Here is an 18269-nt window from a genome sequence, read left to right as displayed (position 1 = left end):
AGTACATTAGGACTATCGTTGCGAATCTTCATGTAACATTTAAAGTGACTTGTTCCATCAGTTTCTCAGCTTATTTAAAATATGGTTCATGGTGCTTAAAAGAGCAATCAAAACCGGCATCACTATCGGGCATTCAGCTCATACACTGGTGAGGGGTATTCCTCCATGTACATCTCCTGAATTCAACACCATGAACGTGTGTGTGTGTGTGTTTTTCGTATAGCAAAGCCACAAAGGCTATCTGCTCAGCCCACCGAGGGGAATCGAACCCCTGATTTTAGCGTTGTAAATCCGGAGACATACCGCTGTACTAGCGGGACGCCACCATGAACGATAATTGGAGAACACTACCGTCAATATTTTTACATAATGTATCACATTTAACAAATATTCTTGCCGGGCGGTAGCAGATACTATCTACTTCTGAACATAACAATGGAGCTAAAACTATGGTAATTTGAAACAAAATCAGATTAATGGTTTTTCTCGAACGTGCTGAGTAAAATCTGTGTAAATTCAGAAGAAAAAGGAACGAATTCAGAATGTGTTTGTTTTTAAGCTCAAAGCAATACAACAGGGGATCTATGCTCTGTCCACCATAGTGAATCAAATCCTAGACTTCAGCATTGTAAGTTCATGAATTCACAGTTGACCCGCTGTAGGACAAAGGCTTATGTTTGAATTAATTATAAACAAATAATAAAAAAAAAGAGAGTAAATTGTTGTTTGGAGCACTGTAATGTATTTTAGCAATATCTTGTGAATGATATATTTTGTATAATTGGCAGAACAGATAAATTAGATCTGCTAATATTGGAGGTTCTTATATTTCAGGCTTGGGTGTATATTGCTATAAATATTGTAATGAATGTGCGGCAAACAACAAGACCCATACACAGATCCACACACAAAACAGCATTTAGTGAGAATCCTCACATTTAACAATACACTGCTAACAATGCACAATTACGCAATGATACTGTACAAACAATTATATGTGGATGATAGTAAAATCAAATACTACATTAAATTGGCTAAATACTGTACTTGAAGTCCAAGATTATGCCGACAATAATAACACAATTGATTAATTTTTATTTATTTGTTCAATTTTGGAATTTCGCACAAAGCTATTCAAAGGCAATCTGAACTAACTGTGTCCCCAATTTAGAAGTGATATACTACAGGGAAGTTAGGTAGTCTTCACCACCCACCGTCAACTCTTGGGGTACTCTTTTACCAACAAATAGTGGGATTGATCATCACATAAGTACACCCTCCACAAGTCCATAGCTCGTTAATTAAAAGTAAAATAGTTATTCCTCTAAGTAAAGCATGTAAGCAGGTTTTCTCGCCTGGCTCCGTAGGCCACTTAGGCACCTTTCTGTGTTTAACCGGGAAATTAAAAAACAACAACAGGATTTTAAAAAGCTTACCTTTTAATCTAGTGCTACAAATAATCATCAGTGCATATCCAATTATTGTAAATTTTTGCTTTGTATTATAAAGGTAATAAAAATAACTAACTTATAGACTTTTAACACAAAAAACTCAACATATACAAACATTTAAAATTTCTGGCATACCATAGTAGTACGAGGGCTGTTTCACTGTGTCGGTATTTGGGTATTGATGTTGTTAAATACCCAGGAGGGTCAGGTACATTTGACCTCTTCCTCCCTCCCGAACGATTATAGCGTCTGTCTTTAGGGTTTGTTTGTTTTTTTTTTAAGCTTTGGGCCAGAGTAAAAGTATAACATCATACTCAGGCCCATTTCAGGGCTCAGTCCATGCATGGACGAACAAGAAGTTTTTTTTTTTTAATTTCTCTTGTGTTTTTTTTTTCTTCATTTAATTTTTTTTATTTTTTTATTTTCATATATATATATATTTTTGTATTTTTCTCCTTTTTCTCGATTGAGAGAATGCTACTACTACTTGTAGTAACACACACACACAAAAAAAGTAATAATAATTATTATTATTCAATAATAATAATTCAAAAAAAGAGAAAAAAAAAGAAAAAAAAAAAAATAATAATTATAATAATAAAAAGAAACAAGGACTAAGTGTCTAGTGCATAGTGGCCAGCTTGTGTTACATTTCTTAAATATATGCTAAAAGGGGAGAGGTATTTAGGACCATTTACATCATGTATGTGATATCTGTCGAGATCACACATTAAGTCATTTTTATGCCAATTCTTATTGAAATATTTTAGAGAATTCTGCAAGAGTCTTTCAGATATTGTATCTATGTTTGCATACTTGTGCATGAATGTGGTTGAGGTGCTACGTGGTACTTTATATGCTGAAGTTAGTACTGAATTTTGTATACGTTGAAGTTTCTGTACATGTGTGGGTGCTATGTTTATCCAGGCTGGTGATGCCTATTCTATTGTTGGTCTAATGTACGTTTTGTAGATTTTAAGTATGTTGTCTGGTGATGTTCCTTGGATTTTACCTGAAAGACTTCTTACATAGTTTGCTCTTTTCCAAATTCGTATCAGTATATTTTTAATATGTGGTAACCACGTTAATTTTGAATCATAGGTTAGACCTAGAAATTTAGCAGATGTAGCAGTCAGTAAAAGTGATCCATTCATATAGAGTTTTGGTGGATCTTTTTTCAGCTTATTCAGTCTGCTGAATAATATGACTTGGGTTTTTGGAATATTGATTTTGATTCTGTATTTCTGGCAGTATTCTTCGATGTTATTTAGGACTGGTTGTAGGTTTGTTGCTGCTATTGACGGAGTGGGGGCACTTTTCCAGACTGCTACATCGTCAGCGAACTGTACGAGGGCTGTTCAAAAAATACGCGGACTGTTTGAATTGCGCGGCTCCAGTTGGTTTCAGGGAAATCCGCTTGGTGTCACTAGGTTTGTACAGATCAGCTGATTACGACGCCATTTTCCGATTGCAGGTATCTTCATTTGTGTATTAGCTACGCGGTTTTAAGTGAAGTGCGATTTTTTCATTTGGCGGATTTCAAAATGAATGACCTGAAGGAGCAACGACTTGCTGTGAAATTTTGTGTTAAACTTGGAAAATTTGAGACTAAAACTTTTGCTATGCTTAACACGGCTTACGGTGATGTTGCTATGAAGCGTACGGCATGTTTCAAGTGGCATGAACGTTTTAAGGATGGTCGACAGTCCATTGAAGATGATGAGCATCCTGGGCGTCCTTCCACGTCAACTGACGACCCACACGTCAACAAAATCAACATCGTGGTGCGGGCAAATCGACGTCTGACTGTCAGGGAGCTTGCTGAAGAGTGTGGGATATCAGATGGATCTTGTTACGAGATTTTGACCGACAAATTGAAGATGCACCGCGTTGCTGCGAAATTCAGCCCTCAAAGCTCGTGAGTTTTTGGCCAAACACTCGATCACAGTTCTTCCTCACCCCCCTACTCACCTTACCTTGCTCCTTGTGATTTTTTCTTGTTCCCCAAACTCAAAAGACCCTTGAAAGGAAGAAGATTTGAGGCGATTCCCGAGATTAAGACAAATGCGACGAAGGAGCTGGAGGACATTACAAAAGAAGCGTACCAGGACTGTTTCAACAAGTGGAAACACCGTTGGTATAAGTGTGTACGTTGGGGAGGAGAGTACTTTGAAGGGGTCCCAGACCTGTAACTTCTAAATAAAGTACATTTTGTTTTATGACGTCAGTCCGCGTATTTTTTTAACAGACCTCGTATACCATAGCAGTCTTACACTGCTAAATTAGGGACGGCTAGCGCATTATAACCCTCTTGTAGCTTTGTACGAAATTCAAAAACAATAAATACATATAAAAAACAATGTGTAAAAAGGAATGTAAAATGCTGACGTTGCACTAGTCGTAGCTAAGTAAAAGATTTTCTTCATTGTAAATTTCATTTAATAGGAAATAAATACTAATTAAAGCTCTATATTTATTAATAAATTTAATTTGTAATACAAGCAAATAAAACACGAACTCCTAACAAATTGTTAATTTATTTCAATAGACACGCATTTTGCCCGTATTAAACATCCGTTGTTGTCCTTTATTTCTCCTTCGCACAACCGTGTTTTCACTGTACTAAACCCCGTAACCGGTGTCTACTACCCGTATAGAGCGTGAGGAATTTCTTGTGTATTAGTTTTCCAAATTCTGTACTTTAAGTAATTATACTATGTGAAATAATCTATTTTGTAAATATTATAACTATATTTATTAGTATTGTTTAATAGTACAGTTTAATGTATATACTGTTAAAAAGAAAAGGCTTCTGGTAAAATTAATTGATTTCGTATTAAGAGCTTAGGCCTAATATGTATTGTAAATAATACTGTAAAATGTAATCGGTAAAATCAGTGATGTCGAGAAAACCCACTTCTTGAGAACAAAATTTATGTAAATACGGCTCGTTTGAGTTGAGAAAAATGTTTTTAGGTAGAGGAGCGAACAACGTTTTGACCTTCTTCGGTCATCGTCAGGTTCACAAAGAAGGTCAAAACGTTGTTCGCTCCTCTACCTAAAAACATTTTTCTCAACTCAATCGAGCCGTATTTACATATTTATTAATCAGTAAAAATATGTAACTATTATAAGTTATTTATAATACAATGGGTAGTGTTAAAATTTATCCATGCAGATTTCATTTTCATTACGCTTTGAAAGTTTCAGGATATACGTTTGTACGCTGATTTAATTCAAACAGCATATTGTTTATTATTCTGAAAATTAGAATTATTCGATTGTTTTCACTTTTGTTGTATTCATTTACTTTCAGCCTTGAGTTATAGCCATGGCCCCACCATGTTATGCAGACCTTGGAAAAAATGCACGAGACATCTTTAGCAAGAATTATCGTAAGTACTGGACTAATAATAATGTTAAAAAGTAACTTTATATTTAGGTGAGTTTTAAAATAATTACAAAACTGATTTCCTGAACAAAACTGGTGAATTTCCAAGTAGTACATGTAGTATTGATTAGTACATCAACATTACATGTTTCCAATTCAGATTTGCATGATTCCTGTTGGCACTAAATTTAACCATTCTGTATTTGTTGTAGATCTGATAAGGTTACCTGCAACTGTTATTAAATTTGAACTATTAATTGGATGGAAAGGAATTGGCTGGTAGCATCCATTGTCAATTTTGTGGCTACTGGTACTTGAGTATTGAATAAAATATACATGCACTGTTCTATGTAAGTGTAATCTTTAATGTTGTATAATAAAGTGTAGACCTAAAGGAGGAACCCAAGGTGTTTACTGTTGCATCTGTTTTTCTTTCAGAAATTAGCAACTCTTCTTTAATGTATAAATAGGCATAACTCTAGTGGAGGGTTCCAAGGGGGTCAAAACAGTTCTTGTATTACTGGTCCTGATAAAATAAGTGACAAAATGTTGTCTGAAATAAGTTTTTATTGTTTTTGGACTGTAGAGGTTACTAATTTCATTGCCAGAATGTTGAAATTCCTTGATTATGTACTACCAATTCTGTTCTTGTATACCTATTAAATAATTGATTTATCATTGTTTAGAAAGTATATTGCTCATAAGGAAGACGTTGACATTCAAAATAAGTGAAAATGTACGTGAAATAACTGTATGAGTGATGATTTAAAACAAATTTGGCATACTGTTTGATAATATTAAATATTTATTTAGGTATCTTTTGTTTTCTAAATATATAATTATAACTTTAATATTTATTAAAAAATTAGTATGTTTGTGTTCAAGTGTTTATTTTCATATCAATCAGATTACTTGGGTAGAAAGATAAGCATTGAAATTTTTACATTATAATTCAACTGAGCTCCTCATAAATGATTTTATATGTATTGTAATTGATTTATTTATTAAAGTTACAAGTAATGTGTGGTTAAAAATAAAGTAACTTAGATTTACCAGTGGTGTGAGTGAAGGTCTAGTTGGAACCCACTTTTTCCTACATCATTCTGTATTGACTTTATTTTAAGTAACACTTAGTGTGGGTTTGTAACAATGTTTTAAGATATACTTATGTTAAAGTAGTCATGTCATTTCTTGAGTTTTCTTTTAGAACATCATTATTGTTTGTGAAACAGTGTATTGATTTTTGCATGTTTTGAAAAATAATTTCCAAATTATTGAAAAAGTATTCAACTAAATAACTGATGTAGAAATACTGATGTGGCAAAAACGATTTTGTGTTAATGTTTTAAGGGTGATAAGGTTTATTAACTTTATATTTAAAAAAGCTTTGAAAAGAACATAAAGTAATATATTTTCATGAAAAAAAGGTAGTTTGAATACAGTCATCTCATCAAAGTTTGTAGGGAGAAACATGTAGAATACTGTGTACTGTTTTCATGTTGTTATAGATTTTGTACATGTACAACAGTTCAGGATGAAAAAATAACTTTGAAATTATTAACTGAAGACAAGATTTTGTATCCTTTTTTCATATTTGTGCCATAAAATTTTAAGGTGATTTCATGTAGTCATTTTAAGTATTTAAACAGTTTCAGTGTAAAAAATATTTCAGAATTGTTTTCAAATTTAGTGTAATTAAATGAAAAAAAGTTAATATTTTAGTTTCTACACAATTAGATTTCCTGTGAATAAAACAACCAACTTGTTGAATTTTTTTCTTTCTTTTTAGAATTCTTCTGCCCAAGCCATAGAATAACTTTTATTAAGAAACTATCACCACTTTGTTATCCATTTCTTGATTTTCTGAGTTTCCTTTACTTTCTTATGTACAGGCCTTAGTACCACATAGTGGTTTAATCATTTACTAATAAAATATTGCTTAAAAAGAGACACAAGTTTAAACACGATTGAATAAATCATTAATTAAATATCACACTTTTTATATAGTTTCTTCAGACTTTATTTTCTTTCATTGTGAATAGTTTAAATTATATCTGTTTCAAGCCTCAGAATTATTTTCAATGAGAAGACATCAGGCAACTTGAGATATAGTGAAGCTTATGCAGTTTAGAATTGGATTGAATAAGTAACAAATAAAACTTAAGTTTAAACAGTAGAAAAGTGTAAACTTCTGAAGAGGCAAAGTTGATTACGTAGACACAGGAATTTGTCCCAAAGAAGGGAGGTCCACCTTTTAAAAATGCTTTGCTCAGATTATAGTGTTTTTATCATTTTATGTGTATTGCATGCACATGCCCAGTGCAAAGATAAGAAGTTGTGATTGGTGGTTGCTTTGGATTTTACAAAAGTATCTTGATGTTTGATTGTTAGTGTGGAATTACTGTTTGTACTTTTTAGTAGATATACTGTGATTTTTAGAGTTGTATTTAAACATGAATTGTTTTTATTTTTTGCCATTTGCTCACCATATAATATTGTCATCAAATAAAGTTTTTGTTTAGTATGGCAAGTAGGTGTAAAATATTTTCACTATATTTTTTTCCTAATCAAATAACTTAAATATTTAAGTGATTACTCAATTATTTGTAATTGCAACATGTTTTAACTAAAAAAACATAACTGACTTGTTGAAGTAAAATGTTTCTATTATGTAGTTATCAATTTATTTGATTTTTGTAGCAGATAGTTTGGGATTACTGGATATTTTTAAAGCAAATTATGACAACTGTGTGGTGGTATTTAGTTGACATAAGCTAAGCATAAAATGTTCATAAAGCATAAATTATTATTTGACAAAAAATGTTTTTTTCACAAAGAAATCTACCATTTGAAAATAACTTAAATTCAAAATAATGTAAAATAAAATAGGAAAATTGATATCATTTGAGAATAATGCTGTGATTGAAGACATTTAAAACATTTGATTTTATGGGTTGTATAAGATATACTAGTTGATTACTGACATTGTTGGTTAATTGATTAGCAAGTACCAGTGATTGGCCAGATCTTTCCACAAGCCATTTCATGTAGTGTAGTTCTGAATCTAAATAGGACATGTGTAAGCCTGATATGCTTAACAGAACTATTAAAGCTAGTGTGTGAGTAACATCCAAGTATTATATGAATTTTAATATGTTTCAGTAGTTTATTATTTAGTTACAATGTTAAATGTTGACTATCTTTTAACATGTAACACAAATAATGAAAATATTGTAATAAAGCTGTGATGAGAGGTTAAGGCTGTATACTTGACTATTACTGAAGTAATCTATATCTTGGACTACATATGACAATTTGGAAGTTATTACTTTAAAATTGCTTACCATATAGTTGTACAACTGTACACAGTAGTATGTGTGTAAGTATTAAAACAAGTTACATGTATAGTCTTTGTATGGTGAAATTAAAATGGCTGCATAACCATAGTGAGTGGGGTCAAAATACATAACATTGTAAAAGATATGTACAGTTTGAATTACACATGCAGATAGTAATAATGTTTCAAAATGGTTCACTGTTATGTGATGGTCAGTACCACTGTTCACTGGATTGCCCAAAAGTTCAGTTTATGATTTTTTTTGGCTGATTTGACTTTTATCACTTCTAGGTTAGGGATACTTTGTGCAGGTAGCCTTTGAATAGGTGCTCAAAATTCAACAAGTGTTTTTCTGCATATGTATGTAAATCCTGTGGAACCTAAGCATCAGGAGTCTCAGCTGTGTTTTGAATACCCATTGTGCATTTGCCAATACTTGTGCTTATTACCTGGTAGTTAAACATGGGTAATCTAAACTGCAAAATGGTCATTTGGACTTGTATTACATTATTTTGATACTTACTGAAAATTCTAGTGCTGTAGCAACTTTACATGTAATAGTTAATCATATGCACATATTGCTGAGTGTGTGAAGAAAACCTAATGCAAAATTCACTATAAATTCCGTGTCTGTGATTTGGCAAGTCTTAGTGAATGGTAGAAATCCAGTAATTCATGAGTTAATTCAATTTTGAAAATTAAATGTTTTGTATATATTTTTAGATTTGCCGTGATGTGCCACATGTATTAGAATAGAATGTTATATACAAGTATATGATTTTTTTTTATTTATGTTAATTATGTATTCCAAAGTTAAACTAGTTTAAAAAGTGGATATTTTCTTATCTCTAAGTTTTATTTATTTTTTTTTAGTAATCTACAACAATTTTTTGTTTTAGATATTGGTCTGGTGAAACTTGAATGTAAAACAAAAACTCAGTCTGATGTGGAATTTACTGTCAATGGTACATCAAACAATGACACTGGCAGAGTTAATGGATCTTTGGAAACAAAGTACAAGTTTTGTGATTTTGGTAAGTCTTTTTTTCTTGCATCAGTACCTGGTGATGTAGAGTTGTCTTTCTCGCCAGGATTTGAGAGAGAGTAGTTCAAAACATTTGTTTAGTGTTCAATCAAAAAAAGCACAATATTGTTGTTAAATATTTAGCATTATTTTTTCTTCAGACATATTTAAGCTGTACTTGTTTTGGTGTTATGAAATATGTTTAAATAAATTATAATAAGGTAAATTGTTTACAGAAGTTGCAGAATGTATAATTTTTTTTTAAATTACCAAAGAATGATATGATTAAATCTTGTCCTTAAGAGTTGCTGTTTAAATATTTGGCACTTGTTAAACCACACCCATTATATCAAAGATTAAAATAACTTATGAAATGTACTTGTTCTTCCAGATATGTTTTTAGTATTTCATAGTTTAAATGTAATATTGTGCATAAAACAAGATGTTTCAAATATTACTTTGTGTTAAGTATGCTTTGAACAAATAAAAAAAATTTAGTTTTGAGCAAAATAGGCTTAATTTGGACCTCCTAATTAATATAAGTAATTTTATAGGTTTTGGGGAATTCATGGTTTTGTGATCTGAACAGTAATAAGTGTCTTTTAACTTACTGGTTTCTTGTTGAGCAAAGACAGGAATAGTGATCAGAACCAAGTTGTAAGGACAGAGCTTTCCAGTATGTTGCTAGAAGAAAAGACATCTGTGGTAAATTTTCACCACAGTTAATCCTTATTTATTTTATAAAGCTTGCTTCATAATTTAATACTTCAAATGAATTACAATGTTGCAGTACAACAGGAACAATCTTTCATGTGTAACAAGAATAGTTAGGCTTAGTTTATTTGAAATGCATTGTATGAGTTTCTTTCAATGACAAGACTGCCATTAGTTAGATCATCTTTTATATTAAACCATATTGGCCTAAATAAATGCTTGGATGGGCAAAGAAAATAATCTGTAAGAGTTGTAGAAAATCTGTACAAATGAATTTAAAACAGGTTTAAAATATATTGCATATGTTAACTGAAACCTGGTTAAAATTTAAAGTTGGCTTGTAATTTTAGTATGGTAAACTTTTTATTATGCCCCAGTGATTATAAATATAGTAAAGTTGCATATGTTTTTCAAATCAAAACTGTTAAAAATAAAAGCTTATTGGAAAGTTTTACAACAGTATAGGAAAATATAAATCAGTTATTGAAACTTACAATAAAGATGAGCATTTTTATTTGTTTTTAAAGAAATTGCAATAAAATCTAGCATATTCAAGCTGCAAGTCTGTACACATATTTTGTATAGAAATAAGTTGTGTTGTAGAAGCTACAGAAGTGTTTTTTGTGTTGTATTAAAACAAACCATACAACAGATGATTGGGTTCAACACACCTCAGTAATCAAGAGTTATAAAATTAAAAAAATGCAACACAACCTATGTGTATAATAAGGGATAAATGTAACCACATCTTTTTTCACCATAATTAGTGGCATTTGAATAGGTATCAAAATTACTACCTGGATAGGTAATTCAGGTGGGTATCCTGGTGCCTAAAAATGTCAAATCACTATCAACACAATTTCTAACATGCAAAAGACAAGACCTATGAGAACACAGTTTAAATTTACTTTGTGTGCATTGTTGTTTTTATTTTTCTGGCAAAGCGTATCTGAAACTGTTGATAATAAGTTATGAATGTTTTGTTGGAAAAGTAAATTAAAACAGTAAATGATATAAATGAAAGGTGAAAACATGTTAACCCCATCACATATAGTACAGACCTGCAAAGTATAGGCTATTGTATGTATACTTGCTATTCTGCATGAGGTATTGAAACAAATTCAAATGAATATTGTACAATTTTTAACTTCACCAGTAAGTAATAAGCACTGATTTAGTAGTCATGAAATTAGTATCAAAGTATAAAGCTTCAGTGTTTCTTTGATTGGATACTGTTAACTTAATGATGTTGGTAACTGTTAATGAAATGGTAATTTTTGTTTTTCCCTGTCTATCATCACACAGTACCCACACTGTGCAGGCAATATTTGTACATGTCAACAGCAATTAAGTTGTATGTATGTATGTGTGCTTATACATCCTGATATCTTGTATTATGGTGAGGAGCAGCTAGTTACATTTGAAACAAGTTAAACTAGTTGGACAAAAGTCTAGAAACGTTTTGAAAATCATATTTATATTCATGCAATAATTTACAGTACTTAATATTACAAATCACACAGTCATCAGGTTTTCAAGTTTTCTTTGAGTGGTGGGCATCATTTCTGTTCTAAAATGTCAATTGTGCCATGCTACAAAATGACAGTAACCATGAAACAGTTGTGCACAGTGAATGTGGCTTAAAATCATTATAAAAGAAAAAATGAAGATAGACTATTCAAAACTAGCTGCTTATTTAATTGATTTTTTCTCTTCTATATTCATTATTGTCAATGGAAGAGGTAAAAATTAGTATGGTATAAGCAAATATTGAGCACATAACGAACATTCGAATAACTGTTTTTGTACACTGTTAAACATAAAGATCACTGACTTACTAATCAATTTTGCTGTTTCACCAGTAAAATTGAATCCAATTCTTTATCACCATGATTGCTTCTTTTGTCTTCACTGTCTGTGCTGTGATGGTTTTTCTTGCATACTAATTTCTCTTAAAAATAAGTTTTTCTGTAGCTCTGTTGACATTACTTTGACTTAATTTTTGCACAACTTTTGTGACTTGGTTATCACTGAAGTTAAGTTTCAGATTTTGTTTTTTAAACATTTAAAAGCTCTTCAATAAACTTACTTAAGTTTCCAATTACAAAATGGATATCTGTAGACTCAGAATGTTATTGTAATTACCATTAAACCTGCATATAATTTTACAAGTATTACATTAGAAAATATTTTAATGAGTGATGTTGTTGACTTTATCAAGTGTAGTTGATCAACCAGAATGTTATTGTAGAATTTAATAGTTACATGGCTTCAGGCAGTTGAATATAACAGTGTAATAATGGTTTAATAGTTACAAGAATCGAGAAAAATTTAAAAGGTATTTAATAAATTTGAAGACCTAGAAATTAATTTTTATTTTATAATTGTTTTCTTTAAGTTTAAAAGTTAAAACTTTCATAGTTCCATGCCAATAGATAATATTTTCAAGGGATTAAGATACCCATAAATGTTTTACTTTAGGGCTGACTTTGAAGGAAAAATGGAACACTGACAATACATTAGCAACTGAAGCTGTACTGGAAGACCAGCTAGTGAAGGGGCTTAAACTTAGTCTTGATACAACTTTTTCTCCACAAACAGGGTGAGTACACTGTAAAAGTTAGTTAAGACTGCATTAAGGTATGCAGGGTAAGTTAGAGAAAGCTAAATACTATAGTTATCAAAGGAATGAAATTGCTTTATATTTTTGCTTAACTGTATTGGTTGAGAATATGCCAAATATTTAGCAATAAAAAAAAAAAAGTTTATTTCACAACTAACAGATATTTTAATTGTTCATTTGGTCTTGTTCATGTTTGGCAATGATTGACCACTAAAATGTTAAGGTTTTTCCCCACAATGAAATACAGTATACTTTGTTGATGGAACTTGTTTAGAGAAGACATGAAAACAATCTGTTTGTAAAACTTGAAAGTAGGATGCTGTATTAAAGTTGAAAATACAGAGTAATTATTAAATTTGTAAAATAGTAAAGTTAGATCAAACAACTTGCATTGTGACTGGTAGATATAATTTGGCCAAACTGTTGTACTTACTACATAATCATTTTTCTCTCATGGTGATTTTTAACCATTATATTTTTAATTATTTTCTTAGTTTATTGTTCTGTAGTTGAATTTTGTTTATATTAATTTCATGTACTAATTTTACTGGACTTGATCATTTTACATATTTGATACTTAAGTTGTTTAAATGAAATTTATAGTGGAAACTATCAGTAAAATAGTGTACTGGTGAATTATAGCTTTCAAGCAAAAAACTTGTATATCCTATGTTAATGAAACAATGTTATGATTCTACATGTATTTTGCCTTGAATGTTTTGAGTTGCTCTGATAAGTAATAGTTAGTGGTTGGTCTTTGTAAGAAAATATTTTGTAAAATTCTGATATTGGTAGTTAACATTTTCAGGATGATATTTACAAGGGAACTAGATATAGTTATTAATAGTAGGCATTTAGAATATTATTTCTATCCTTACTTCAGTTTTGTTTTGGATCTGAGTATTGTTAGATTTATTACAAAACTGAAAAATGCGGACAACTCACAATTAACTAATCTTATCAACTTTAAGTTAAATGTATGGGTTTTATTTGTAGATTTTATGATCTTATTTGATACAGTGGTGGAGTTAGCTTAAACAAATTCTTTTAAGCACTAAATTTAAATACTAATAACCAAATTTGCCTATTCACATTTTCTGGGTCCAGATAAGCTAAAATTATGTAAACATGTTTTTTGTGTTTTTACTTAGTGTTGTGATTATATGCTAACTTGGATAAAACATACCATTTTGATTAAATGAACTGATGTTTTTTTTTCCCAACAGAAAGAAGTCTGGCACAGTGAAAACAGCATACAAAATGGACCATCTTCATTTTAATACAGATATGGATTTAAGTCTTGGTGGACCTGTGGTACATAGTGCAGCTGTGCTTCAGTAAGTGGACATACTATCTAGTAACAATGAACTTGTATAGGTAACTGTTAACAAGTAAAAAAAAATTCTACTTGAATTTTGTACAATATTGGTATGTGTTTCAAACTGTTTTTCTTTTTTTGTTTTGAGGAAAAAATAAAGCTCTTAAGTTTTCAGGGATGTAACATGTTTGATATTCATACAAGATATGTCATATAACTGCTTTTGGCTGATGGTCATTCCTTATATTAAATTTTTCAAGTGTTAATTAATGCTAGTTGTTTTTATGTATATACAGCATGCACCATTTTTGATAGTCATTGCTTCTATTGCTTTAGTTACCAGGGGTGGTTGGCTGGTGCACAGTTATCTTTTGACACGGCAAAGAGCAAACTCACAAAATCCAACTTTGCCTTAGGGTACTCTGCAAAGGATTTTGTACTTCACACTAATGTGTAAGCATTTTATTTGTTTGTCATCTTGAAGATAGCCTTCCATATGTTTGTTATATGTATTAGCATGATGTAATATGAGTGCTGGTTTATTTTAAGAGAAGTTTAAAATGAATTATTCTAGAGGTAAAACTTTATCTTAATAAATTGTAAGCTTTATTAAATTGTTTTTATATTGCTTTATTTGGTAATTTAATGAATTGAAACTTTTAGCAGTGTGTTGTTCTATTATTTAATGTTAAATATTTTGTGTAAGTGATTTTTTTTCAGCATAATGGTTAAATGAGTACCTAATGTAGAACATAAGCCTGATGAGACATATTGAGAAGTCTTGAAGGTAAACCATGTCTATTGATAAAACATGTCATTTTCTGTTGTTTATTAAACCCAATCTATAATATTTTAGTGAAAACCTGTTTGGTTTAATAAGTACCTGTGGGAAAAAAAGGATTTTTTGATGTTGAAACTAACATTTGTAGATTAAACAACAAAATAGCAGAATGTATAAACTACTGGAATCAAAGTAAGTTTAAAGATTTGTGTTGTAAAATACATGTTTAACATGTAGATATGATCATTATATGTACATTAAGCATAGTTTTTGTTTTAAAGTATGGTGTTAATACACTGAAATTAATCTTCAATTTTTATATGTGAATTAGAAGAGATAAGGGAACAATCATTGAATTTCAGAAAAATTGGATTGTGTAGTGTATTTCTCTCTAATTTCTTCCAAGTTTATATACTCCCATGTGATTTTGGTACTAAAACTATATTTTTTAATGAATCGTAGTTAACATTTTTGAATGGTGATCAAGAAGTTTTTCTGTCTTTTTTTTGGTTTATTCCGTTTTCCTCTTTTTGTTTTATGTTCCTCTATGATGATTATAGAGTACCCCAAAGGGTACATTCTCAACAGTTTGAGAAACTGTTAAACTGAAGGAAGTTGAATGTGCAGCAATTGTAAGTGGCAATAAGCTAAAGTGTTTGAAGAATGAACACTTTATATTTTAAAATAAATTTTATGATTTTACAAGTATCGTGCATGTGTAATTTTGTTAAAAATGTTAATCTTGTATTTTACTGTGAAGGAATGATGGACAGGAGTTTGGTGGCTCTGTATATCAAAAAGTCAATGACAAATTGGAAACTGCCGTCCAGCTTGCGTGGAATGCTGGAAGTAACGTAACAATGATTGGTATGGGCTGCGTCTATAAAATGGATAACAATACTTCTTTGAGAGTAAGTTTGAACTTTTTATTGAATGTATAGATTTATAATAAGGTAAATGTAGCTTTTTACACTTCCTTTTACAAATACATTAATGACTTATAACTTGCAGTGTTTTACAGTTTGTTATACAGTGACCCAGGTAGATTACCTGATTAGTGGTCATTTTTACTCTTAATAGCCTTCATAAGCAAATGTTCAGTGTAACATAGCAGACTTTATTGTATTTGTGGCTGTTAAGTTTTCTATCCGCTTTCTTTTTGATGGGGTAAGTGAATAGTGATTGCCAGTTATATTAAGCTAGAAGACTTAGAAGATGTGTTGATTTAAGTTTTTGTAATTTTAGCAGTGATTTTGTAATAAAGAAAAAATCATTGAATTCCAGCTTTGGAACTTTGTTGTTATTTTCTAGCCAAAAAATAAAATATATTTTGTTCATCTTAAGGTTTTTGTAGCTTCTTGGTTAACATACTTATGCATATTACAATCCAGAGCACTTTTAAATCATTAAAGGGCTTTTGATAAGTATTATTAATATATTTTTACTGCATTTTAACATGCACAATTTTAATTGATTTGTTTTTAGCCTTTTTTTTTATAGACTGGAAAATGGTGTATTTTTGACAGATACATGAGTAGTTTCTTAGATGTATCAGACATAATTTAGAAACGTTTCACTTAAAAGGTTATAAATAATTAAAAGGTAATTTAAAATGTGAACTTAAACTAGAGAAGCAGATATGTTCCTCAGAAGAGGGAAGACATTTCATTGGTGCTAAAATATTTGATAATTTTGGCCAGTTGACCAGTTGTATATCAGTTCTCATGTAATTATTTTGAAGTATTATACAAAATGTAGCTTTTCATAGTATTATTGAACAATTTTTGGAATTATTTATTTGTGGCTTAGACTGTAATGATAGTAACTTATTATGATATTGAGGAATAGTAGTAATTTGTACATGTTAATTTTTCAGGCCAAAATAAATAACTCCAGCCAGATTGGTTTAGGCTTCACTCATAGATTGAGAGATGGTAAGTATCCAAATTTGATTTAATAAATAAATTAAAAATTATTATTAGATCTCATATTTAACACCTTTACTGACAGTTTTTGAAGAAACTAGTGGTCCATTTACTGGTATGTTTATTTGTAGTGAATTTTGAGACTTGAATTTTTGCACATATTCACCATTTAAAACCTTATACATACATCTATGCACAGACAAAATGCTGCGTGCTCTTTAAATCTATGTTCTGGCTGTTATATGCACTTTATTTGTATATTTTCCGTGTTTCAGTTGGCAACAATTGTAGACATTTCCAGGTGAGGTAAATTACAGAGCAAGTCTTTTTATTATGCAAGGGGTACACTACCATCGTTTCCTTGTTTTCTTTCAGGTCGAGTTTTAACCAGAAGTTTCTTAACTAAATTTACTAGTACTATTCATCAATAATACAAAAATGTTATGCAAAGACAACTTCTGCTTTTATGTGGCAGTTGTTTTAATTACTGGTAGTGTGGGATGTGAATAAAGTACAGTTTATATAAGAAAATGCACATATGTTACTGACATGTTGTGTGTGCACAAACTGTATTACTGCTATACCATGTCATGTAAGGTTTTTGTGGTGCTGGGAATACCTTTTAATAACTTTTAATTTAACAAATGTAATTCAAATTGAATAACACTTAAAACTGAAGGATATTAGATACTTGGAAATGAGGAGCACTATGGTTAAATTAATCTCTTTTCCTATGTATTTGTGTACACGAATTAATGGTAATGTAAATGTGGATTTTGCATGAGTCAAAAGTATCTGTATTAGGTGCCTATATTTGAAGTGTTTTTCATGTTTTACATTTTACAAATCTATGTTTTGACACACACTAGACACATAATATGGGTTTTGATATGAAAGAGCTAGATTAAACATTTTAATAAAAGGTGTTTTTGTTTATCTAGGTGTTCAACTGAATCTTTCTTCTTTAATTGATGGTAAGAATTTCAACCAAGGAGGTCACAAACTTGGGCTTGGCCTTGACTTAGAAGCATAATTATTACTGAAGCAGCTACATGCATTTTGCAGACTGCATTTGTACTTGTTGGAGTTCACAGCAACATTGGTGCCCTCTGATATAAATTGAGCAGTCATTGTGGTTTCCATGAATGTAGTTTTCTTATCTAGTAGCAGATGGTTAAAGAAATACAGAAATTTATTAATATTTATTTTTGGCCTCATTTTTTTTGTTCCAAAATCAAATTAGTATGTAGAGGACTGAAAATCATTCCCTGTTGACAATGTTAAGAAAGAAGAAGGGAAATTAAGTGATGGTAAATGTTGATTGTATCATGTTTGTGAAGTAATCAAGTGTCGTTATTCTTAAAAACACAAAATGAGGCTAGAGAGAAAAATGGATTCGACATGGTTATTAGTAACAATTAAAAAAACAAAAGATCTGTAGTTCAAAATTTACTTCAATAAAGCAGCCATAGAAACAGAAATGTGTTAAGTTTTTTTTATTCTTCAAATGGCATCTATTTTTATAGTTCACTTTGGTCATTAATGTCATATCCTTTTGAGGCAAGTGAATTTAACTACCAAATAAAGCTTGTGACAGGACATTTTGTAAACTATTAATAAAACTGAAATGTCATTGTCCACAGTTTCTGACTACTGGATTGTTCTTGTGTTATATTTAATAGAAATGTGGTGTTCTTATCTGTAT

At 30.5% G+C, this 18269-nt stretch overlaps 1 protein-coding gene across 5 annotated transcripts; it reads left to right on the top strand.

The window, feature by feature from the left end:
• The first annotated feature begins 3928 nt into the window (after positions 1-3928).
• On the top strand, positions 3929-18045 carry LOC143229511 (non-selective voltage-gated ion channel VDAC2-like). 5 transcript variants are annotated; one of them, XM_076461962.1, is made up of 9 exons: positions 3929-4111; positions 4768-4846; positions 9079-9213; positions 12399-12519; positions 13767-13877; positions 14195-14311; positions 15400-15550; positions 16516-16573; positions 17506-18045. In XM_076461962.1, exons 2-9 carry the CDS (start codon positions 4783-4785, stop codon positions 17595-17597), a joined length of 849 nt encoding a protein of 282 aa, XP_076318077.1. In that variant the 5' UTR covers positions 3929-4111; positions 4768-4782; the 3' UTR covers positions 17598-18045. The 5 variants fall into 5 exon arrangements, with proteins under 5 accessions (XP_076318077.1, XP_076318079.1, XP_076318078.1 ...); XM_076461964.1 differs by having other exon boundaries at positions 4059-4127; XM_076461963.1 differs by having other exon boundaries at positions 4094-4156.
• Positions 18046-18269: the final 224 nt, after the last annotated feature.

Source organism: Tachypleus tridentatus, chromosome 10 (genome assembly GCF_004210375.1).
Source record: "Tachypleus tridentatus isolate NWPU-2018 chromosome 10, ASM421037v1, whole genome shotgun sequence".
Classification (NCBI taxonomy): domain Eukaryota; kingdom Metazoa; phylum Arthropoda; class Merostomata; order Xiphosura; family Limulidae; genus Tachypleus; species Tachypleus tridentatus.
This window is presented reverse-complemented; position numbering and strand designations above follow the sequence as displayed.

Coding starts and splice junctions, on each gene's coding strand:
- LOC143229511 (XM_076461962.1), top strand. CDS start 4,783: ATGGCCCCACCATGTTATGCAGACCTTGGAAAAAATGCACGAGACATC. Junction 9,214..12,398: donor GTACAAGTTTTGTGATTTTG/GTAAGTCTTTTT, acceptor GTTTTACTTTAG/GGCTGACTTTGAAGGAAAAA. Junction 12,520..13,766: donor ACTTTTTCTCCACAAACAGG/GTGAGTACACTG, acceptor TTTTCCCAACAG/AAAGAAGTCTGGCACAGTGA.